Here is a 25,915-nt window from a genome sequence, read left to right on the forward strand (position 1 = left end):
AAATATTTAAAAAAATTCTTCTTTATATGGAGATGGTATAATGTTGTAAGGTCGTACAAGAGAATTAAGACTACACAATATGAATAAAGCAAGTCTGTAATATATTAAAGTAAGAGATTTTTAAAATAGAACTACTAAGTACAGTATACTATACACTATACTCTAGTGTGTGTGATTTTGATTCAGATAACATATGTGGATAGAGATGTAGTAAAGGTGTTGTGTATAATTTTATACATGGCTGGACCGATATGTAATAACATCTTTCATTAACATGTCGTTTACCATGAAAGAGTTATTCATATCACAATGATGATCATTAGTAGATTAGTATGAATCTTGAGTAAACATGAACTCCTACTTAAGTTCATTGCGTTCTTTGATTCACTCGTAAGAATTTCTTAGAGAAGATGATTTTTACAACTTTTTTTGTTTTGGTAGCTTAATAACATGAGTGGCTGGAAACATGTTATACAATAATAGAATCCAAGCATTTTCAAATGATCGAATATTAGTTCCATTATAGTGTTAATTCTGGGAGTGGTAACAGTTAGGTCCAAATATATAATTAGATTATAGATAATCTGTTTACATTGAATTAATTGTACATAAGGAATCAAGATATAATTATTAGAAGGTTTTAACTTAGATTTTCATTAACAATAAATGAAGCTTTGTAAATGAAAATTAACTTTTTATAATTACTAAATATATGTGTTGACTCAGAAATCTGGACTAGACTTCTAAGCCACATCCGCTCGCTAGATTAGCAAAAATATAAAAAGTTGTAAAGTAATTAATGAGAGACATAGCAATTTATAGTAGTCCACCCCCTATGTTGCAATACTAATGACACTACATCTACTTTGAGTTTTTATTCTTATGAGATGGTGATTACAACAACTGTTTCAAAATTGGAAACTTCAAATGATCGCTTAACTTTAAAATAAGAATTAGCAAATAATAAGAGTTTAATTTAGAATTATACTTTTAATTATTATTTACGTATTTATGATGATATATTTGAATTCTAGGTATGCTAATTATGTTATATGTGAAATTTTATGTATTTCATATTTTATGCCAGGTAATAGTAGAAAATGCAATGTATGCCCTATAGCGTCACTTTATTGTAGTATGGTATTTTAGAAATAAAAGAGCGATTTAGATAGACATTGAGAATGTTGAGAATTTTTGAAATTATGGTTTAAGACCACTTTACCCTTAAGTAGGTTGATTACTTCATGTTTAAGTAAGGAGTAGTTATGTCATTTTACTCTAGTTTAGTATTATTAATTTTGAGTGGGAATTTATTTAAATTAAGATTATCTTTTAGTTAATAAGCTGAGTATCATAAGAATTAATTGATTATTTATTATTCTTAGACAATAGAATTATCAAGTTAGAAATTAGGTTTTCTTTTCTCTCTCTTTCCTTGCTCGGCCACATCCAAGAACAAAGAGAACCAAATTTTTTCCCACCTTTTTAGCAACAATTTAGAGGGGTTTAGGCTAGGGATTTCATTGAATTTGGAAGATTTAAGCTCAAGGTAAGCTAATTTTTCTTTTCCTCTTTCAAATTCAAGTTTTGAGATTAATTTTTTCATACAAAATTTTGGTTTTGGTTGTTGTAGAAGTTGGTTGAGTTTTATTTTGTTTTCTGGTGTTAATTTGAGGATATTTTAAGCTGGTTTAAGCCTGGTTGGATGTTCGTGGTTGTGTTTGAACAAAATTTGAGCTTTAGAGCTCAAACTTTGCTCTTCTATGGAGATTTCAATTTCAGAGGGTATTACTTAGTTTTATTGCATGAATTAAGTTTGTTATGGTCTATCTAGGTACTTTAGAAGGTTTGAAACAATTTGGGGTTGATTTGAGTTATTTATGGTGATTTGGGGGGTTCCTGCACTAAACTGGTTAATCGGTTCAGTTTTGCATTGTAGAACTAGTTAACCAGTTCCCCCCAGATAGAACCTTTAGAATTGGCTTTTTAGTTGGGATTCAGTTTACCGGTTGTGGCAGTTTTAGGTACCCTAAATTTTTATATTTTTGCAATATTTAGGGTATTGTCATGTTTCTATCGACAGGGAAACTTTTAGTTTTGATTTTAAGTCCCTGAAAAGTGATTTAGTGTATCACTCATCAGTTTTGCGTATGTTGTGACTTAGGGGCTTATAAATGTCGTGCAACAATTTCAGTTAGGTTGACCAGCACACCTGATTTTAGAATCGAGGTAAGATTAGTATAATGATATGCATATGTGATAAAATATTTAGTATACATGTTTATGATTGCCTGTTAGATTACATTGAAATAGCGGTATCATTATACATAGAATTATATTGGATACCGATGAGTGTATGTTTGGCTCTATCACATCGGTACGACTAGAGTACCGAGTATATGCTAATATTATGGTCAATAGTACTATCATACGAACGTTCTAGGCTCAGTACGCGTGGGATTATATTTGGGTGTATAGGCGCCTAATTGTAACCCGGTTTATGTTTATGATATGATTATGCATTTTTTACTGAGTTTGTCGACTCATAATTACTGTTTACATGTGTAGGTAAAAGGAAAGCTAAGGATGAACAACAGTGAGTGCGAGCATATGAAAATTGTACATGTCAGGGCAATTAGACCTGAAACATACGATCTTCGGGACAGCAGGCTGTATTTTGAATAGTCGCTAGGCGATAATTTTTTTGAGTTCTTTTTATAAGAATAAATGACATTTTTAAAAATCATCTAAAAAATGTGTATATTTATTGAAAAATTTCTGTTAATTTGGGCCCCATGATTGGGTCCGTCTTGGTATTATATTATTATGGGTACAATTAACTATCAGATCCCATATAATTTAATTTAGAGATAATTACATAAAATACCATTTTTTGTAAAATTTTTTACATTTTTACGTTCAATTTTTTTTTTTTTTTTACAATTTTATGGTATTTTATAAAAAACACAAGAAAATAATATACAAATAACAAAAAATTAAGAATAAATAACAAGAATACAATATAAAAATACACTAAAAAACTGTATTTTATGTAAATAAAATCTAAAAACTGTAAAAAAAAAAAATATATTAAAAATTCTATACAAACCGTATTTTTGTAATTTTTTTATTATTTTTTTGTATTTTTTAAAATTATCATTTTAATTTAATAATTCTTTAAATATATTCTAAGTGTGACCTATACAATAGACTACCAGAGCATACTACCCTTAATTTGGCATTTATGTACTCTTCTAGGTTGTAAGATTATTAATATATTATTATATAGTACCACCGCGCGCCACCTTTGATTATTCAAACTTTTTTCTTTATTATTTTAGTTTGATTATCTTGACCGCCATCACACAATATTCTAACAAAATTAAGCCTTACCAGTCACCAGTCAAAATTGAGTACATACAGAATTTCTATCGCTATATATAATGGTAACAAATTAACAATACCTACCAAGCCATATATCCAACTTCAAAAGAAAAACATCAACCTACAAAATCAAAACCAAAGAAAAACAAAATGGTGAGTGGGCAAGTTTTCCATGAGTTGGAAGTGAAAGCAGCTGCAAACAAAGTTTGGGAGATCTATGGAAATGCCCAAGAGCTGGGGAAACTTGTTGTGAACAACCTCAAAGGTTCAATCCAGAAGATTGAAGTTGTCGAAGGCGATGGTGGTGTTGGCACTCTTATCGAGTTCCATTTTGCCCCGGATGGTAATTAATTAATAATATATATCATAAACTTACAACTTTCTATTATAATATCTTAATCAATTTTCACGTGCGAAATCACACGTCGGAATATTTTTTTTTTTTTCATAACGGTCTTCGTTATAGTTACAGTAGTATCCTTTAAATTTTCGAAAAATTTCAAATAATTTACAATGCCGAAAACAGAATTCCTAATATCTCAAATATTTAATTAACAAATAACACACAATTTTTTTTTCTTTTTTTTATAAAACAAATCGTTCAAATAATTATATTGCTAAAATAAAACAAAAAATTAAACTTTAAATAAAACTAACATTTTAACATTTTAAGTGGCTTAATACGTAACATTAATGTAATTATATATATACTTAAAGAATAATTAGGCTACACTAAGTTAATATGAATAATATGATTAATTATATATTGATGTATTATATATGTTGATTTGAGGTGCAGGTGAGTTTAAGTTCAAGAGTCACAAAGAAAAGTACACAAAGGTAGATAATGAGAAGAGGGTGAAGGAAGTAGAGGTTATTGAAGGAGGATACTTGGAGTTGGGGTTCACACTTTACAGAGTTAGATTTGAGATAATTGAGAAAGATGAAGGTTGCTCCATTATCAAGTCCACCATTGAATATGACCTTAAGGATGACTCTGTTCACAATCTCCCTGCAGTCACTCTTGACCCTCTTGCTGCTATAGCTCTTGCTGTTCAAAACCAAGTCACCAAAAATTAATAATATATACTTAAATATCATATCATATTAATAAATAAATTATATGAATAACCATTATATAGTTATATGGTGTTCTGATCAATTGTACTCTCATACAACTAAATTTCCTTTTTCATTTTATTGAGGGATGCAAAGTTTATCATAATTTTTTTATGGTTTTGTAATGTGTGGAAGGAGTTGTTTTCTCTCTATGTTTTTATGAATAAATAGAATTTGTTCCCCCAAATTATAACTATTATAGAGTTTTGTTCCTCTAAAAATTTTTGTTATAAAAATTTCTTTAAAAATATAATGCTAATAAATTGAATTTTAAATAATTTAAAGTTGTTAACTAAATTATTTTAATACAATTATATATACATGTTACGACTACATAATCAAATTGTTTGTTTTGAACAGTAAGTAAAATGTGACTGAAGAGAGATAATTACAATAATTTTTATAATTCTGAAAAATAATTTGCATAAGAAAAAAAGTCTAAAGGATCGTTTTGAAGGATATTTTGAAAGGATCTTTTGTCATATTTGTTATGGGTATTATTGGTACGGTTGGAGGCTTATGTTTTGAACTCCCCCAAAGTCTACTAAGCTCCAAAATATAATAAAATACAACTAATACATATCTTATCTATATTAAAATGAACGTGTAGTGTCTAGAGATGGAAATTGATTGGTTAATGTATGGGGAATGCAATCCCCGCCCCCATCTCCGCTACCTATTTATACCCCCATCCCTGCCCCATCCCCGTCTAATAACCAACGGATTCGGGGTAGGGGAATACCCATCGGTTATGGGGAACTCATCGGGTATCCATTAAGGTAAAATGAAAAAACAAATTAATTTAAAATAATTGAAAAAAATAAGTTAAACCAATATTCTCACAAATATTTATTATGCATTCATAATTCATAGAAGATAAAAAATAAACCTACTTAAAAAAAGCATAACCTAATAGAAAATAAAAACTAAATATGTGTCAAAGTTTGAAAAAAAAAAACAAAAAAATTTATATATATATCTATATCGAGGTCGGATATGGTGCGAGTAGTATTATCCCCGCCCCCGCCCCATTCCCGCTTCGGGTATTGAAATTGTCCCCCACCACCGCCCCATTAACCACTAAGATGGGGAATCCCCACCCCATTAGGGGCGGGTCCCCGCGGTTACCCATCCCCACGGTACAAATTTCCATCTCTAGTAGTGTCAACCTACCTCTTCGAAGGGTTGGCCTTGATTTATCTGACTAGTACTGATGGTTAAATAAAGTAAGAGAGTAATGGGAAAGGGTTGGGCTTGATTTAGTTAATTATTGTGGAAATTTACACAAATACTGTAAAATGAGCCAAATTTTACAAAAAATATATATATCTATTCTATATAAAGTGTGCCTATATAATTAAATTCTTGGTTTATGAGAAATTCGTGGGTGTGATTTTTTATTTATATTTAATAAAATAATAAAATATTATTTATATATAATAAAATAATAAAATAAAAATAAAACAAATCCCATTTAAACTGATATTATTTATATATATACAATATTATATATTGTTCTCATGTGATATTATTTAAACCATAAATTTACTATCCTATTTTGAATTTAATTAAAACCAACAAAATATATATACCTAATCTTGTACGTATATCTCTCATTTTTTCTAATTTTTTTTTATTAAAATTAATTATTTTAAATAAATAAAAATTCATAATAAAAATCTAATCTCTAAATTTTCTCTATTACTATACTATTTTGAATTTAATTAACAACAATAAAATATATGTACGTATATTTTTCATTTTTTTAATATAAATTTTCTATATACATATATATTTATACAAAAAAAATAGAGATAAAAAATAGTAGTGAAGAGATCCAAAAAATTTCACATAAGCTTCAAACACACTCTAAAAAAAGTATCATTTATAATTCTATGTGTAACTAATTTATTTGTTTATTTGGATGATTTTAGTCCATATATCTCAAATTATACTTTTTAATTTTTATAATTCGGTTATAGCACGTAAAAATATTTGGGTTGATGTAATCATAACAGTATATGTATAGCTTTAGTTGAGCATGAATTGTCCATTTGATTTTGTTTTAAGTTTAGATTTTACAATTGTATTTGAATACTTAGCTATATGTATATGTGGATCTTGAGTTTATCGGGTTAATTTGTTGAAAATATACTTAGCTATATATATATGTATATTTTACAAATATACATAAACACATATATTTTGTTGAATCTATCATGGAGTGCTATGAGATTGATGAGAGGCTTCAAGAGAAGAATGATATTAAGATAAATTTGGAGAGCATTGCTTTGTTATAATATTATTTGGAAGCTATCATATTTCTTGTTTTTTATATTCTTTCTTTCATATGTCGAGTTAAGTGTCCATAGTAAGTGTGTAGCATTATTATTTTTTAAATATATTTCAAGCTAATCTCCATTCTCCTCTTTTCTTTCTGCAAATTTTAAATTTGATTTTTCACTATTGATTTTCAAATAACCCCACACACTAATTAAAATTAGCTTTTAAACCATTTTAAATTATATGATTATTTATTGAATTTTTTTCAATTAAATTATAGAGCACCTAACATAAAACTAAGTATACGTGCATTGCACGTAATTTTCTTCTAGTATATATATATATATATATATATATTGGGACACGAAAATTTTAGGAATAAATGCATAAGGTACCATTTTTTTGTAAAATATTTACATTTTTACGTTCAAAGAATATTTTTTTTTTTACATTTTTACGGTTTTCCAAAAAATAACACGAAAACAACATAAAATCAACAAGAAAACAACATAAAAGTAACATCAAAATAACAACAAAAAAATAACATACATGCATATAATAAAAAATTAACAACAAATGAACAAAATTTCAGCATAAAAAGACCGTATTTTATGTAAATAAAATCAAAAAATTGTAAAAATGTTTAAAATTCCGTGAAACTGTATTTTTGTTATTTTTTTGTTATTTTTGTGCATTTGTGAAATTAACCCACTATTAACATTTATACTGATCAAGTTTGCTTTTTATCTCAAACTCAACAACCACAATCGGCAACTACCAATCAACTATAGAGCAGCTGGAAAACAATCATAATTTAGGACTCCAATTTTGAAAAAATAATGTAAAAATCAAATAAAACAAATGTAAAATAACAGTAAAACTATAAAAACAAAACTCTCTCATTGTCTAAACTTACTCAGAGTCAAACAAATCTAGTGTGTCCTCATGGACACAACCTTTTATTGGAATTAGAAAGCAATTCTTCATTGGCTTGTCAGACAAAAAAGTTCAAGTGATCAAACCAGGTAGAATTATTGAGGTTTGACCTCTTGAACACTTGGACCAAACTTTTAGTTAAAAAGAATTATGAATCACCTTAACCAACTTAGGGTGCATTTGTTTTTATTAAGATCCAGACCACTAAATCTGAATGCACATCTGAATAATCAGATATCATATCTGAATCTGAATACTAAAATATATAGACTGTTTGTTTTTTCCACATCTGAATGTATTTTTTTGGAGTTTTTAATTATATAATGTTAATAAATTTATTATATTATATCTAATTTTAAAAAAAGTATTCAAATATTCAAATACAAAACATAATTAATTTTAAGAAATTTAAAGTATCAATTGTTTCCTCTTCTTTGCATTAGCTTTAATGCAAGTTCATTTCTCAAATTGTTCATGAACTATGCATCTTCTGCTCTTCAACTGGGTTCATTTGTTTCCTCCATTATTTGTTCTTCTAGTCCTTCCTCAAAGATTACTTGAAGTTGATCAAATTGATTGAATAATTCATCATTGATACGCTCCTTCCTGATAAAATTGTTAATTGTAAAACATGCAATAACAACATCTCTTTGGACATGAAACTCATATGGAGCTATCTTATCTAGTATTGGAAATCTTGCTTTCAAAATTCCAAATGAACGTTCAATAACATTTCTAAGTTGAGCGTGAGCATGATTAAACTTCTCCTCTTTTGTTACAGCACACCTACGGCGATAATCTCCTAACCAATATCGAACATTGTGATAAGGAGGTAAAAATCTCCGAGAGCATGGATATGCTGCATCGCATAAGTAATACTTATCTGAAATGTATACACATAAAAATGTTGAATTAGTTACAATATATAATTAGGTTATCATATCAATAAATTACATTTCCCTAATCACTTACTTGGAAGAGGAAATGGAAAACAATTATTTGGATTGGCTACTATCTCTTTTAGAACTCGCGAATCATGTGCTACTCCTTTCCATCCTGCATAAACATACGTAAAGACAATGTTGAAGTCACATATTGCTAGAACATTTTGGTAGCAGTTACCCTTTCCTCTACCTCTATAAGTAGTTTGTTTATCAAGTGAGATTACAGCATGCACTAGTGTTCCATCAAGTACACCAATTGCCCCTGCAATAAATTTATAAGTTAAAATATTTTATGACACATATTTTACTTATACAATCATGATTTAAAAATACAATACCTTGAAAATTTTTCTAATATTTTTTTTAGCAGCTGGAATATTGGAATCAAGATCAACTGTGGGTACTATCATCTCTTTTGCAAAATACATCATTGCTTCAAGAACCTCATGAAAATATTTGTGAACAGTTTGTGAAGAGTGTTGAAATCTTCGCTTCATGACAACAAATCGCTCATTATGTGCTATGATAGTTAAAAACATTGCTATCTTTTCTTCAACTGATACATGCTTACTATCTTTAATCTATTCTCTCTGTCTTAAATGATTGCACAAATGAACAAATGCATCACGAGACATCCACATCAACTCTATGCATTGTCGATTTGAGCCATATAACAACTCCAAAGTGTATCTTGCACCAGATAGAGTTGATGTATTATCTTTAACTCTAGGTAAATAGTTGCGTTTACGTGTACATACCAATAGAAAGTCATTAAGAGTAAAAGTTGATCCTCAAATTTCATATTAAATCTGTTAAAAAAAAAATTATAGCCACTTTAGAAGGACAATACTAGGGTTTAAAATGAAACATTCATAGATAACTATAATAGATCAATAAAGTTCGATACACAAAAAGAAAAATATGTTGATGTAACAAATAAAAGTTATCTAGGCATATATAATTATATCTTAATTAACTAAATAAAAAATATCTCAATTTTTTTCCATGGCCTTAACCCAATTCTCCATTATGTTGACGTCTTTCATGTTCATCCATGCTTTTCTATAGCTATCACCTTCACAAAGTATGCCAATAGTTTCACTATACAAAGGCTCCTCCCATCCAAGTCCATCCAATTTTTCCATGTAATTCTCAACTTCAGGACCACTATTCTTTTCAATTAACAACTCCAATGCAACAGACATCTTATCATCAATATCATGTTGAGATGAAAGCTTTCTTTTCTTCTTTTGTCCTCCTAAAGGAATTGAATATTGAGATGGAGAAGTATTATCAGCTTCATCATTTTGGTTAATAGGTGTATTTTCTTCAGCATAAGCATCGGTCTCAATATTAAGAGATGTAGATGAGTTAATAGGTCGAGAAATTGTACAACTAAGACTCCAACCATAAAATCCAGTTGCAGTAGTACCATCAAACCGCTTAGTTTAATTTAAAAATTAATAGTTAATCATGTTTAATTATGAAAATTATTTATAGCTATTTAAATAATTATTATGCTGTTATTGTTGAATTCTGAAATGCATTTTATGTCATTTAGTGATTTTCATAAGTTTGCATTTCCGGTGCCCGGTAACATGGAACTCGGTGTTTGGCTCAGTAAAATCACAACTTAGTATGTTAGTAGATTGGGACGGTTTATTAGACATTGGGAATGTCGGGATTGGCCGGGAATTTAGAATTTCCCAAAATACCCCTTTAGTGTTATTTATGTTATTTTAGCATGGAGGGGCAAATTGGTCATTTTGCCCCATTGTTGTTTTGTCCTTTAGTGGATTTTTAAATGGTGGAATTATGTGGTTTATTAAGTATTGTTGGCTGAAATAAAACAAAAGGTTTATGTGCTTTTATTTTCTTTTTCCAAGTTAGAAAAATTAGAAAGTTAGAAAATTCAAGGCTCTCTTTCCTTCTCTCTATTTCGGTTTTGAGCAGCTGGGTTTGGGGGGGAATTCTCTTGGATTTCAAGCTGGTTTTAGCATTAATTTTGACCTCAAGTTGTTGGTAAGATCCTTGTAGCTCTCCCTCTTAGTTTCTTGAAGATTTTTGATGAAATGATGATGTTTGCATGCTTAGTTTAAGTTGATGTTGTTGCTGTGATTTTGTAGTTGTTTGCAGAGGTTTAAGCATGATAAATTGAGGTTAATTAAGCTGCTTGTGATGCTTGATAATTAGGTTGCTTAAAGTTATGATTTTTTCTATTCAAAAGCTTAAGGTTTTCAAAGAGAAAATTGGAGTTTTGGTGGCTGTAGTTGTTGCATGAGTTAGGGTTTGATTTCTGCAGATTTTATAGGCTTGAATATGTGATTTTAATCAAGGTTTAATGCATGATATGATGCTTAGTCAAGTTTTGAGTTTTAGAACTCAATCTTGAACCTTTAATGGTGAAATGAGTTTCTGTGGTTGAAGCTCGGTTTTGTTGCTTTAGAAATGCTCTTTGGGATGTTTAGAACAGGTCTGGAAGGTTTGGAATGAATTGGTTTTGATTTGATGAAGTTATGAATTTTTTATTTTAGTCTGCGAGGGACCGGAATTCCGGTTGTGCATTCGGAATTCCGGATGGGGTTTTGAAAATTTCCAGAACTGGAATTCCGGTTGGACAACCGGTCTGCCGGTTGGGCAATTTTCAGAAACCCTAAATTTCCTTGTTTTTATATTATTTGGGGTATTGCCATGCTTTTTATCGATAGGGAAACTTTTAGTTCCTAGTTTATGTCCCCGGGAAGTGATTTAGCGTATCACTTATAGTGTTGTGATTGTTATGGTTTAGGAGCCTGTAAACCGCCGCGCAGTTCGTTCCAATCAGGTTGACTGGCAGACCTGAATTTGGAATCCAGGTAAGATTAGTATAACAGTATGCATATATAGATTACATGTTTAGCGTGCATGTAGGAAGCCTGTTAGATTACATTAGATATGTATGTTGGCTTCGAACCATCCGACTGTGTCACATCGGTACAGGCTAGAGTATGACTAGCAGCTGGAGTATGATCAGTGTACCGAGTATAGGCTGACGCTGTATCACATCGGCACAGGCTAGAGTATGACTAGCAGCTGGAGTATGACCAGTGGGCCGAGTATAGGCTGATACTTGGGTTGGTGGTTCCGTACTATTTGACGTATCACATCGGTACAGGCTAGAGTATGACTAGCAGCTAGAGTATGACCAGTTCGACCGAGTATAGGCTGATACTGTAACACATCAGTACAGGCTAGAGTATGACTAGATACTGGAGTATGACCAGTTCGACCGAGTATAGGCTGTTAATTGTCAATAGTACCGTCCTTATGAACGTTTAGGACTCAGTATCGTGTTGGACACGGCAGTTAGGGTTATGGTCAGGGGTATGGGCGTCTGATCATGACTCGAGATTTATGTATGATTATTATTATGCTTTTCCTACTGAGTCTGTCGACTCACAGTGCTATGTTTATGTGTAGGTAAGGGCAAGACCAAAGCTGTGGAACCGTGAGGATGAGCCTATGAAGATTGTACATGTCAGGGCGGTTAGGCCTGGAGCGTACGATCCTCGGGACAGCAAGGCTATTTGTGTAATTAGTCGCTAGGCGACAAGTATTTTGTATAGACAGTAAACTTTTGTAAAAGGTTTTGTAATCGGGATCCCGAGTATTTTGTATAAGTATTTTACAAGTTTAATTAAAAATCAAAAATTTTAATTAATCACGATGTCCATAAACCTCTTTGATTAGCAACGAGCTGCACAGTACGTTTAAAAAATCACGTAATACGCCTATGCTAGTTAGGGTGTTACAATTTGGTATCAGAGCCGCCAGGTTGTCTTCCGAAGATCGTCACGACATGTACAATCATCATCAGCAGTTAGCTCGTTCTACGGTTCAGTAAGCTTTTATTGCTTTAATAGTTTATTTAATTTTTATGAAATAAGAAAAGCCTGATAGGAAGCATGTTAGTAGCTTGATAGTAGCATAGGCGCATGTTTTGTTTTTAATTTCTAAATTAAGTGGCATTAGTAAGCTCTCGTTGATCGTGACCTGAAATGCCAACTCGGGGTTTCGAGGCTGTTCAGACTAGATGAACACCAGATGAAATATTAGGAGTCAGGGCATCTCAGTCGGGTCAGATCAAGGTCAAGGAGCTCAGTTTCCCCCAAGTGTTATGGGTCGAGGTAGAGGTCCCAGGGACAGGGCTCGTGGTCGGGGTGATGTTAACTCGCCACAGGCTGCCCAAGTCAATCAGGAAGCCCAGAACTAGGAAGTTAGGTTTGCTGAAATGCAAGCCAGATCAGAGGAGCAAGATAATGAGATTCAGAGATTGAGACAGCAGGGGGCTCCTGCAGTGCCTGTGCCAGAAGTTCCAGTGGCACCCGCCCCTGCTGCTCAGGCCGAAATAGTAGTAGCGGCAAACTGAGTGGAACCCTTGTATGAAAGGTTCCGGAAGCAAGCCGAGCAGTGGCTAACAGTGATTACGAAGATATTTAATTTTATGAGTGTGATGGAATACCCTACGCAGTTTGATCGGTTGGCGAGGTTGGCCTCGGGATTTGTGCCAACCGATTTCAGTAAGAAAGAAAAATATCTTGATGGACTTAATGTGAAGATCAAGTATGACCTTATGATCACTACCGACGACAAGATCACCTGTGCTGCGACGGTGGAGAAAGCACTGCGAGCTGAGGGCACAGTTGGATGTAGGTTGGAGTCAGTTAGGACTCCAGTAAGTGGCGGGGCTCCTATCCCTCCTGCATCAGGTTTCAGCAGGGGAGGTAGTGGTTCGGCCATGGACTAGAGGAGGAAATCATCCACTGCATCCGGTGGCTCGGGGCAGAACAAGAGGTTCCGAGGGAACCAGAATCAAGGCGGTCGTCAGGGTAGTGTTGAGACCCGTTATTCCTACCCGGAGTGTCTCATTAGTAAGAGGCATCCTCCGGGTGAGTGCTAAGGTCAAGGATGTTTTTGTGTGGCTGCCAGAATCTTTAGTAAATTGGATAGACCGTATGATAGTTATGAATCAGGGTTTGGAACCCTATTACCTGGCGGAGAGTTAGTTATCTCCAAAAGGTGGATTAGGTCTATGCCGATCAGAATAGATGGTAGAGAGTTAAGTGCTGACTTGATAGAGATGAGCCTAGTAGAGTTCGATATTATTTTAGGAATGGATTTCCTATCTAAATATTCGGCTAGTGTTGATTGCAAAAGGAAGATGGTGATCTTCCAACCGGAAAGTGAAGAACCTTTTGTGTTTGTTGGTTCAGTTCGGGAATCTTGGATCCCAGTGATTTCGGCCATGTCAGCTAAGGAGTTGTTACATGGAGGTTGTTTAGGGTTCCTGGCCGTGGTGATGGACACCACTCGGCCAGATGTCATTTGGCCAAAGGATATCAGAGTGGTTCGGGAATTTCTAGATGTTTTTCCCGAAGAACTTCCAGGGTTACCACCTCAGCGGGAGATTGACTTCGTTATAGGTTTGGCACCAGGGGTGGAACCGGTTTCCAAATCCCCGTATAGAATGGCTCCAGCTGAACTTAAAGAGTTAAAGATTCAGCTCCAGGGGTTGCTGGACATAGGGTTTATTCGGCCTAGTGTGTCACCCTGGGGAGCTCCGGTTTTGTTCGTTAAGAAGAAAGATGGGACTATGAGGATGTGTATCGATTACAGAGAATTGAACAAGCTAACAGTGAAGAATAAATATCCATTATCTAGGATCAATGATCTATTTGATCAGCTTCAGGGGAAGACGGTCTTTTCCAAGATTGATCTCCGCTCGGGTTATCATCAGTTGAAAATCCGAGAGGAGGACATTCCGAAGACGGCTTTCCGTACTAGGTATGGACATTATGAATTTTTGGTTATGTCGTTTGGACTAACCAATGCTCCTGCAACACTCATGGATTTGATGAATAGAGTATTCAAGGATTTCCTCGATATCTGTGTGATTGTGTTTATCGACGACATCCTTGTGTGCTCTCAGTCAGAAAAGGAGCATGAGTTACATCTTCAGATGGTTTTGCAAAGGCTTCGGGAACACAAGCTTTATGCCAAATTCAAGAAATGTGAATTCTGGCTATCTCAAGTGTCCTTCTTAGGGCACATTGTTAGCAAAGATGGGATCAAGGTGGATCCCGGGAAGATAGAATTTGTCAGGGATTGGCCGAGACCGAAGATAGTGACAAAAATTAGAAGCTTCTTGGGTTTAGCTGGGTATTATCGTAGGTTCGTGGAAGGGTTTTCTAAAATTTCAACACCCTTAACCGAACTTACAAAGAAGAATCAGCGGTTTGTCTGGTCAGATAAGTGCGAAGCTAGTTTTCAGGAGCTGAAACAGAGATTGATTACCGTTCCAGTGCTAGCTTTGCCTTCAGACAACGAGAAATTTGTAGTTTATTGCGATGCATCCAGACAGGGTCTGGGGTGTGTGCTGATGCAAGCCGATCGGGTTATCGCTTATGCCTCCCGTTAGTTAAAGGATTACGAACAGCGATACCCGACTCATGATCTAGAGTTGGCCGCGGTGGTTTTTGCATTGAAGATCTGGCGGCATTACCTTTACGGAGAAAGGTCTGAAATCTATACCGATCATAAAAGTCTCAAGTATTTCTTTACTCAGAAAGATTTGAACATGAGACAGAGGCGTTGGTTGGAATTAGTGAAAGATTACGACTGTGAGATTCTCTATCACCCCGGGAAGGCCAATGTAGTGGCCGATGCCCTGTGCAGGAAGGGTCCCGGACAGGTGGCTAGCATGATTCAAATCTCACTTCAGTTAGCTGAAGACATGGTTAGATCCAGCATTGAGTTTGTGGTAGGTCAGCTTCACAACTTAACGCTGCAATCTGATCTGTTAGAAAGAATTAAAGTCGCTCAGATGACTGATCCAGAGTTAGTGAAAATCAGAGATGAGGTTATGGCTGGTCAAGCCAGGGATTTCTCAATGTCAGACAACGGGATAATTCTGTATAAAGCTAGGGTTTGTGTTCTGAGTAGTGTGGAACTCAGGAATGAGATCTTTGAGGAAGCTCATTCTACCCCTTATTCTCTGCATCCCGGCACCACTAAGATGTACCAAGATCTTAAACCATACTTCTGGTGGAGCGGTATGAAGAAGAATTTGGTAGAATTCGTATCGAGATGCCTCACTTGTCAGCAGATTAAGGCTGTGTTAGAAAAATTAATACAAACCCCAAGATCAATTTGTATATAACATAGAACACAATAATAAGATATAATAATTAGGTATGTGTACCTGATTGATCCATAGCAATTATCTCTGTTTGATCCACAGCAGTTACTCCACTTTGATAGTGCAATACTATCAACTAAGTCTTCCTCCCTAGATCTCTAAATCAGAAGCAGTTTATTTATCTGATTCTCAAAAGGTATACAATTGTGATGAGACAATATGTATTTATAGAGTTAGGGAGGGGACTTAGCTACAAAACCCTAGTTGGGTTGGGCCTGCTCATCAAAGGCTTCAGTCAACTAGAAAAGCCCACACTTCTGCTTCACCTAGACTTTACACACAGATGCTAAGCCCATTAACAATTGATCACCAGCAACATGGGCTAACACAGCAAAGAACTATCCAATCAACCCAAGTTTTAATAAAACCAATAAAACTTAATGTAAGCCCAAATAAAAAGTCTAACATTCTCCCACTTGGGCTACATTAATTTTAATACATATATATTATATATCAAAATAATTTTGTTTGAAAACGACTCATGGGTTGAACAACAGGAAAACATTTGTGGCCACTTTAAAAATGATAGTTCTCTGATAGCATCTCAACATACCGGTCCAATTTAACCTTTGCTAATGAACTATGACAGTCATATTGTTTTTAACTCAACAAAAGACATTCATAATCACAAATACCAAAGTATTAAATCGACATGGTCAATAAGTCTAGTAGTGTGGTAAGGAATTATGTTCAACATGTGATCAATTTAAAATAACATAATATCCTTATCAGTCCTCAATTTCACTGATACCGTGATGCTTAATATATAGGCAGTGAAATTAAACATACACTACTTAATAAATAAGTAAGTGTCACTAAACTTGCTTAAAACATTAAGCCAACAAAATATCATTGTCATTTAGTAAATACAATGATCACAACAAGATATGAACTACATGCTTTCAATTCAATTATTCTCGAGAATATAACAAAGCCTAACTGAAAGCATAAACATCCAATAATCAAAAAAGTATATTGGCCCACAAAGTAGTTCATAACATCAACAAGTAAATTACATATAAATGTAATCTCAAAAGATAAAACAAGAAACTCCCACTAACCCAAAGGAACAAAAGATTATAAAAATGCTCATATTAAAAACATGTTTATCAAACAATATGACACTTAATCCTTTGGTTAGAGGATCTGCAAACATCAACTTGGTCTTTCAATATTCTATCACAATGTCTCCTTTCTTAACCAAGTCTTTAATAGTGAGATACTTTATTTCCTTAATTTTGGAAGCACTACTAATCTCATTATTCTTTGAAAAGAAAACAACAATACTATTATCACAATAGATTAGTATAGGAGAGGAAATAGGATCAACTAGTCGTATCTCTAAAATCAAATTCTTTAACCATAAAGCTTGCAAAGATGCCCCATAACATGCAACAAATTTAACATACATAGTAGATGATGTGATTAAAGTCTTATTTCTAAGAAATAGCAGCACCAACAAAAGTGAAAATATAGCCAGAAGTTGACTTTAAATCATCTACACAACCACCAAAGTCTGAATTTGAATAACCAACAACTCGAAGATTGTCAACATGCTTATACACAAGCATAAAACTCTTCGTTCTTTGCAAATATCTCAAAACTTTCTTGGCTACAACCCAATGATCATGGCCAGGATCAGATAAATATCTCCTAAGAACATCGACCATGAAAGCAATATCAGGTCTAGTGCAAACCTAAGCATACATCAAACTCCCTACTGCACTTGCATATGGGATATTATTCATTGATTCTCTTTTTAAGTCGTTCTTAGGACAATGTTGCTTAGTAAATTTGTCCCTTTCAGAATAGGAACAGAACCAGCTTTACACAAATCCATGTTGAACCTTTTGAGCACACGATTAATGTAAGCTTCTTGAGATAAGCCAAGAACTTTTCGATTCCTGTCACGATGGATCTCAATCCCCAAAACATAGGATGCCTCTCCAAGATCTTTCATATCAAAATTGGAAGACAGAAAATTTTTGGTCTCATTTAGTAATGACAAATCACTGCTGGCAAGTAAAATATCGTCTACATAAAGAACAAGAAAAATATGATGACTCCCACTGATCTTCATATAAATACACTAGTCAAACTTGTTCTCGATGAAACCCAACAGTGTCACAACCTTATCAAACTTCAAGTACCACTGGTGAGATGCTTGCTTGAGACAATAAATAGATCATTTCAATTTGCAAACTAAATTGTCATTTCTATTTTCCTCGAAGCCTTCAGATTGAGACATAAAAAATTTGCTCACTCAATTCTCCATTCAGAACAATAGTTTTAACATCTATTTGATGCAACTCTAAATCAAAATGCGCAACTAAGGCCATAATAATTCTGAATGAATCTTTAGTAGAAACAGGGGAGAAAGTTTCAGTGTAATCAATACCTTCTCTTTGAGTAAAGCCTTTAGCCACTAAACGCGCTTTAAACCTTTCAATCTGTCCCTTTTTATCCCTTTTAGCCTTTAAAATCCACTTACAACCTATTGGTTTAAAACCATCAGGTAATAGAACTAACTTCCTCATATACATTATTTTTGCCCATGAACTTAATCTCATCATTCGTAGCTTCTATCCATTTTGAAGAATGTGGACAATTAGGTGCTTCACTATAAGTGAGAGGTTCCACAAAATGACCAAGATTACATTCACCTTCTCCAAGGTAAATAAAATTATCATCACACCTTATTGACATCTTTTTGTCTTTGAGATCTCCATATAGAAGGTACTTCTGGAATAACCTCTATTTATTGACCATCATTTTGAATGTCATATTCCACAATTAGCTTTCTTTGATAACATGACCCTCATCAACAACAAAACCTTCTTCAATAATAGGTTCCTCATCAATAATAGGACCCTCGTCATCTTAGATATTATGAGCAATATATTCATCAGTAATGGGAGTGTTATCAACTAGAGTAAGAATAAGACTGCTATTATTATCATCTCTTGAAAAAGAGATAGGAATAAAAATTCCTTTAGATGACTCCCTCATTTCAAGAGATGTTGAAGGAATATTTTCAGCAACATCAAATTCTAAAAATTTAGTAGTCTGCGATTCAACAATTCACGTACCACGAGTAGGACAGTAAAAGCGATAGCCTTTTAATCGCATTGGATAACCAATGAAATAACAACAAACTGTAGTCGGATCTAATGTTTCAAATTAGGAACATAAATCCTTACTTTAGCTGGACAATTCGATACACGAAGATGATTCAGATTAGTCTTTCGCCTAGTCCACAACTCAAAAAAAAAGGTTTTGGGAACAGATTTATTGGGAACACGATTTAATATATAAGTTGCAATCATGAGTGCTTCACCCCATAAAAAACTCTTGAAGATTTGATCTACTCATCAAACATCTAACATATCCATGGGAGTGCGATCTCTCCTTTCAGCAACGCCATTGTACTCAGGTGAACCCGACATAGTGTATTGAACAACTATACCATTTTCTTATAAGTACTCTGCAAAAGGCCTCATGTGTTGTCCAGATTTTGTATAACGACCATAATATTCTCCTCCACGATCAGAATGAACAACTTTGATGACTCTTTGTAATTGTTTCTCAACCTTATTTCAAAAAATTTTGAATTTATCAAGGGCGTCAGATTTTTCTTTAATTAAATAGGTGAATCTATAACAAGAAAAATCATTGATAAAAGTGATAAATACTTGTTTCTGCACAACGTGGTGGAATAAGGTCCACTAATGTCAGTGTGGATAATCTCTTATAAAGAGTGACTATAGATAACACTCTGCTTTCTTATTTTAGTCAATTTTTCACAAGTACAATCAGCACAAGTATTCCAACCAGAAACATCAACAAGAGGAAGAATTTTAGCTAGAAGGAATCGATCAATTCTTTCTTTAGAAATATGACCCGATCTATCGTGCCATAATAATAAGGATGTTATCTTAATATAAGATTTCTTATCCACAATATTCACAGCATTGAAAAAGGAAGCTAAGGAAGTCAATGATAATTTGAAAAGACTATCAGAGTAAAAACAGTTTCCAATTATTCGGAGTCAAACATAATGTTAACACTATAATTAGTAAAACGAAAAGAAAATCATTGTTTAACTAAACGCGGAAGCGAAACTGAATTACTTTAAAAGTAAGAATCAAGAAAGTACTGTTCAAAACAATCTGAACACTAAATTGTAATTCAAGAATAAATATGTGCCAACATAAATAACGTGAACTCCAATATAAGTGCCCACTGTAAGCATTGACTCCCTCTCACTTGGCTTTCTGAGATCCCTTAGCCCCTGGCTGTGGTTGCTTATTTTCATATTTTCTTTATCCTTTGTCGGGCTTGAGTTGAGAAACAAAGTGAGAAGAATCATTCGTCTCATTTTGTTAGCTTGCTTGTTTCAGCTACACACTGAGAAATTAGGTTACTAACACTCCATATTTTACTATAAGTGTTTAGGTTGTCTTGGTAAAGCTAAAAGAAGTAAGAAGTTAATGAAGAACTTGAAGAATGGTGTAAAAGTCAGGAAGAGGAATATTATGATCTTTCAACTTGGACTAAACATTAAAAAATGCAGAATAAAATCTCGCACTCCTTTTAATTTCTCATACTTAATGGTTGTCATTTTATCCATAAGATGTCCAGCTTCAGCGTTTTCACCAGTGTCATATAGTTTTTCTACAACATTGAAAAACTCATTAGCATTTGTGGTGTTTGGCAAACCACCAAAAGATGTTCAGGAATTAAACGTTTCATAGCAATGAGACTAAGATGATTTGAATTTTTCCATTGTGCATGAAGAATTTTTGGGCAACAATTCTGATATTAGTATAAGATCAGCAGATTTTTCTTCTCGAAGGCATAAGTCCAAATCTATTATGCCTAAAGCAATTTTCACATCTCGTTTCCATGTCTTAAAGTTTAAGCATTCAGAATTCAGATGAAAACGTTATTGTTGTTCGCAAAAAGGAGACCGAAAAATCCAAAAAATTAAAACTTGAATAAGCAATATGAGCAATGCATTAGAAAATATTGTAGAATCAACTGGTCATTATAAACTCCCCTTTGGGGTGAGAATATAACACACACATGATCTACCTTCATGAAGTTAACAACAAAGAAAAAATACATATCATTTAAGAATTTTATTACCTTTGGGCAAATAAATTTCTTAAAAATATGTATTAATTCAAGCAAAAAATAATAATAAATTTATATATTTAAATTATTACCTTTGGGCAAATAATTAAAATATATATATATTTAATATTAACTCACTTCATGGAATGTGAACTAATATATGTAAATACTACCTTTGGCAAGTAATTACACATATAGTCAACCAAAATATATAATATTTTCTTCAACATGTGAAATTTGGTGATAAAACAATCATTGAAAATTAATAATTTTTCAACCAAATTTCCAAAAGAGAGATATTAATTGCTTTTATTATATTGATAATAAAAAAAAATAAAGTGTCCACCATAACACATTATTTTTGTATCAAACAATCAAGTTTTATAACTTTAGAACAACAAATAATGGAAAGATGTGAAAGAAAGAATATTGGTGGAGATTACATAGTCAAGATAAATCAAATAAGAGAGACTATATCTTATGGAACGTGAAGAAACCCAAAAAATTTTCTATGATTTACGGATTTTGAAAAATCATCAAAAATTATTTTTAATAATTTTTTAACTGCATAATTATCATTAAAATAATAATTATTATTAAACGGCGTCAAAAAATTAATTAAAAATCACCAAAAAAACAGAAATTAAATTCTAATAATATTGAAAAAAAGAATCGTCAAAAATGGAGTCACAAAACTACCTCACTCTCTCTCACTCTCCGACAGCCGCGAGTGGGCTTCGTCCTTACAGGTTGTCTTCAACCTCCAGTAGCTTCCATGGCTGCAACATGGATCTTGTGCGACCCGGTTCAAACCCGGTCGGGTCGGGATGAAATTCCGGCCATAAAAGTGACGAAACGGACGGGAAAAAGAGGGATTTTGATTGGTTTACAATTTCTAATAGATCTATGGTATTAATTTTGGGTATGAAAGATTAAATCTCTAGATTTCATGGCAAAACCAATCCGAAAATAAAGAACTAAAAAAAAATTGATTGTGATATCAATTCTCGATTGAAACACGAAATAAATTGTGTAAGAACATTGATAAACAATTGATAATGAGATATCTATAATCAATTTTAGATCAAAAACAATAATATCAAAACACACAAATTATAATTTCATATTATAATTATATAAACCCTAAAACTTTAAACTTAAAATTCTCATAATATACATAATGATTTCATGCATATAATATATCAATTGAAAGAGAATTTAACGATCAATAAAACCCCTATAGTTTTAAGATTTATAAACAGAAAATTGAACATAAAATAATAACGAAATTGATATGTAATTTTAAATAATTAACATATAAAAATTAATTATACTAATAATAGGTTCTAAATCATATACAATAGGCAATCTGATACCACATGTTAGAAAAATTAATACAAACCCCAAGATCAATTTGTATATAACATAGAACACAATAATAAGATATAATAATTAGGTATGTGTACCTGATTGATCCATAGCAATTATCTCTGTTTGATCCACAGCAGTTACTCCACTTTGATAGTGCAATACTATCAACTAAGTCTTCCTCCCTAGATCTCTAAATCAGAAGCAGTTTATTTATCTGATTATCAAAAGGTATACAATTGTGATGAGACAATATGTATTTATAGAGTTAGGGAGGGGACTTAGCTACAAAACCCTAGTTGGGCTGGGCCTGCTCATCAAAGGCTTCAGTCAACTAGAAAAGCCCACACTTCTGCTTCACCTAGACTTTACACACAGATGCTAAGTCCATTAACAATTGATCACCAGCAACATGGGCTAACACAGCAAAGAACTATCCAATCAACCCAAGTTTTAATAAAACCAATAAAACTTAATGTAAGCCCAAATAAAAAGTCTAACAGGCTGAACATCAGAGACCCGGAGGATTGTTGCAGCCTTTAACCCTACCTGAATGGAAGTGGGAAGATATCACGATGGATTTCGTGGTTGGGTTACCTAGAACCACGAGCTTATTTGATTCCATCTGGGTAGTGGTTGATCGATTCACGAAATCTGCTCATTTTCTGCATGTTAGAACAACATTTACAGTGGATTTGTTGGAAGAATTGTATGTTAGAGAGATTGTAAGACTTCACGGGGTACCGAAGTCTATAGTTTCGGATAGGGATCCGAAGTTCACCTCCAAGTTTTGGCAGAGTTTGCAACGAGAAATGGGTACAAAACTGAAATTTAGTACAGCATTCCATCCTCAGACAGATGGTCAGTCCGAAAGGACAATTCAGATATTGGAGGACATGTTACGAGCCTGTGTTATGGATTTTGAAGGCTCTTGAAATAAATACCTACCGTTGATAGAATTTGCGTACAACAACAGTTATCAGAGTACAATAAGGATGGCTCCCTATGAACTGTTATACGGTAGGAAGTGTAGATCTCCCATCCACTGGGATGAGACAGGGGAGAGGAAATACTTAGGTCCGGAGTTAGTGCAGCGGACCAATGAGGCAATAGAGAAAATAAAAGCTAGAAAGCTTGCCTCACAGAGTAGACAGAAAAGTTACGCAGATCCGAAACGCAGAGATGTTGAGTTCCAAGTAGGGGACCATGTGTTTTTACGAGTGTCTCCAATGAAGGGGATCAAACGTTTCGGGAAAAGAGGCAAGTTATGCCCTAGATTTACAGGACCTTTCGAGATTCTCGAGAAGATAGGTCAAGTGGCATACCGGTTAGCATTGCCTCAAGCTTATCAGCAGTTCACAACGTATTCCATGTCTCTATGTTGAGAAAATACGTTTCAGATCTCTCTCATATACTCAGTTATGAGAGCCTTGAACTGCAGCCAGATATGTCTTACGAAGAACAGCCAGTGCAGATCCTGGATAGAAACGATAAAGTCCTTCGGAATAAGACCATAGCATTGGTCAAAGTTCTCTGGAGAAACAGCGAGGTGGAGGAAGCCACCTGGGAGCTAGAGTCAGATATGAGAGCTCAATATCCAAAGTTATTCAGGTTAGATTTCGGGGACGAAATCCTTTTAAGGGGGGAATAGTGTCGGAATTTATTTTACCAGGATCTTAGATCTACTCACAAGTATGTTGTTTAAACACCCTAAATATGAACTTTCTAAAACGATAAAATAAACACATATAAAGTTAAAAAAAAAACCTTACATTGATGCAGCGGAATTAATGTCTCCTTCCACTCAGATCTCTAACCCTTAATTCCTTTCTGTAGCAGAGTATAATCAAGATCTGAGCCCGAATGTCCTTCTTCTTCAAGTTTGATCCTTCACAGTCTTCCAATCTATGATTGAGTTACTGCTTGCTGTGTGTGGGCACTTACTCTTTCACTAGGGTCACGAAAAGGATGAAGGGAAAAGAGAGAGGTATTTCGGCCAGGTATAGAAAGTGGGGAAGGCTCAGTTTTTCTGAAGAGAGAAAAATCTGTCAGAAAGGCTATTCAAAGATGTGTATTTGACTGAGCCATCACTTTCTATTCATAGGCAACTACTAGGTTTAGGTTAGGAATTATTTGGCATTAAAATAATAAAAATATTAATTTGAAAAACAACATCTAAGTGGCCGGCCATGGTGTTTAAATGGGTCTCACTTGATTTTGCAATTTTATCAAATTTTATCTCTATTTTCTCAAAAACGCCAATTTTCCAATTCTAACCTTTTAAATGCCAAAACTAATTATTTAATAACTAAAATAGATTATTAAATAATATTGTCATTTAATTTAATTATTAATTAGACATATAAAGTCCATTAATAAATAAATAAACCTAGAATCTCTTTTCTTTACAATTTCACCCCTGCTTAGTGAAAATTCATAAAATTAGACATAGTCTAACTTTAGAATTATAATTGATCAATCACGAATCAATTAATGAGTCTTACAAGCAGAATGTTCTCAACTAGAATGGGGACCATGGATCTATATGCTGAGCTTCCAACAAGTGAACCAAATTTACCAAGTAAATTTCTACTTATTAATTCTTCGTTGAATCCACTCTTAGAACTTAGAATTGCACTCTCAGACTTATATAGAGCATATTGTATGTTTCACGATATCAATATACTATCTCATTTAACCATTGTTATAATCTTATTGTGATTTAAAGATCCTCTATATAGATGATCTACATCGAGATGAGATTTCTTTACCGTTCTCACCCTTCAATGTATTTTGCCCCTTAAAACACTTAGCTACCTGTAAATGGTGTTTAATGATCTAATGATTAGTCAGTTAAACAAGAGCTCATCCATTTACTTCTATTTGCTAAGCTCGAAAGGAATCATCACTTGACTTCTATACACCAGTAGAAGCTATAGATTCGATATTTATGTTCAGCACTCCCACTCAATCATACTATCAATTTCCCAAAATATACGTTTCACCCTGACCCGAAAGTAGGCTTAACTAATAAGTCAAAGAACATGAATAGCACTCCTGAGTTGAGCCCAAGCATATCAGGATTTAGATTCTTTTAATCTTAAGATCAACTAGTGATATTGACTTGGAAAGATATGTATAACGGTAAGTTTGTAATATCTTAACTTAGTTGCAATATCGGTCCAGTCCAATGTATACTCCATACATTCGAAACTAGTATACTTTACTAATGTCCTGGAAAGAACATAACACTTACTCCAAGTGTAAGTATACATCATCGCTGATTATCACATTAGTGTAAATCCAATAACACTGATGAAACAGGGACCAAAACTTTTGATTCATATGATCACAATCACATTCCACTGTGTTGACGATACTGTAATTGTGAATAAACATATGATCTGGATTTAACTGATTTTGTGTGTATGAATGTAATAAACATATTTAACATATTAAACCATTAGCATGTAAAATTCATGCAAACATCAATCACTTCAAATTTCTT

The 25,915-nt window shown here is 33.4% G+C and overlaps 2 protein-coding genes across 2 annotated transcripts in view; one reads left to right on the plus strand and one right to left on the minus strand.

The window, feature by feature from the left end:
- Positions 1-3,448: 3,448 nt before the first annotated feature.
- LOC115704859 (norbelladine synthase) lies at positions 3,449-4,699 on the plus strand. The gene is made up of 2 exons (XM_030632069.2): positions 3,449-3,727; positions 4,184-4,699. The coding sequence occupies exons 1-2, from the start codon at positions 3,535-3,537 to the stop codon at positions 4,462-4,464; spliced, it is 474 nt and encodes a 157-aa protein (XP_030487929.1). The 5' UTR covers positions 3,449-3,534; the 3' UTR covers positions 4,465-4,699.
- Positions 4,700-8,219: 3,520 nt separating this feature from the next.
- The window catches only part of LOC133035128 (uncharacterized), a 28,670-nt gene continuing 10,974 nt past the window's right edge, over positions 8,220-25,915 (minus strand). The window contains exons 3-6 of the mRNA XM_061110903.1: positions 9,742-10,108; positions 8,845-8,928; positions 8,695-8,778; positions 8,220-8,605 (exon numbers count right to left, since the gene is read on the minus strand). Of these exons, the coding sequence (XP_060966886.1) occupies positions 8,220-8,605; positions 8,695-8,778; positions 8,845-8,928; positions 9,742-10,108 (921 nt within the window). The remainder of the gene's footprint in view (positions 8,606-8,694; positions 8,779-8,844; positions 8,929-9,741; positions 10,109-25,915) is intronic.

The sequence above is a fragment of the Cannabis sativa genome, chromosome 1 (genome assembly GCF_029168945.1).
Source record: "Cannabis sativa cultivar Pink pepper isolate KNU-18-1 chromosome 1, ASM2916894v1, whole genome shotgun sequence".
In the NCBI taxonomy this organism is placed as follows: domain Eukaryota; kingdom Viridiplantae; phylum Streptophyta; class Magnoliopsida; order Rosales; family Cannabaceae; genus Cannabis; species Cannabis sativa.

Bases quoted from the DNA above. Each gene is read 5' to 3' on its own strand.
- LOC115704859 (XM_030632069.2), top strand. From the start codon at position 3,535: ATGGTGAGTGGGCAAGTTTTCCATGAGTTGGAAGTGAAAGCAGCTGCA. The intron at 3,728-4,183 runs GTAATTAATTAA...TTTGAGGTGCAG, and splicing joins GTTCCATTTTGCCCCGGATG to GTGAGTTTAAGTTCAAGAGT.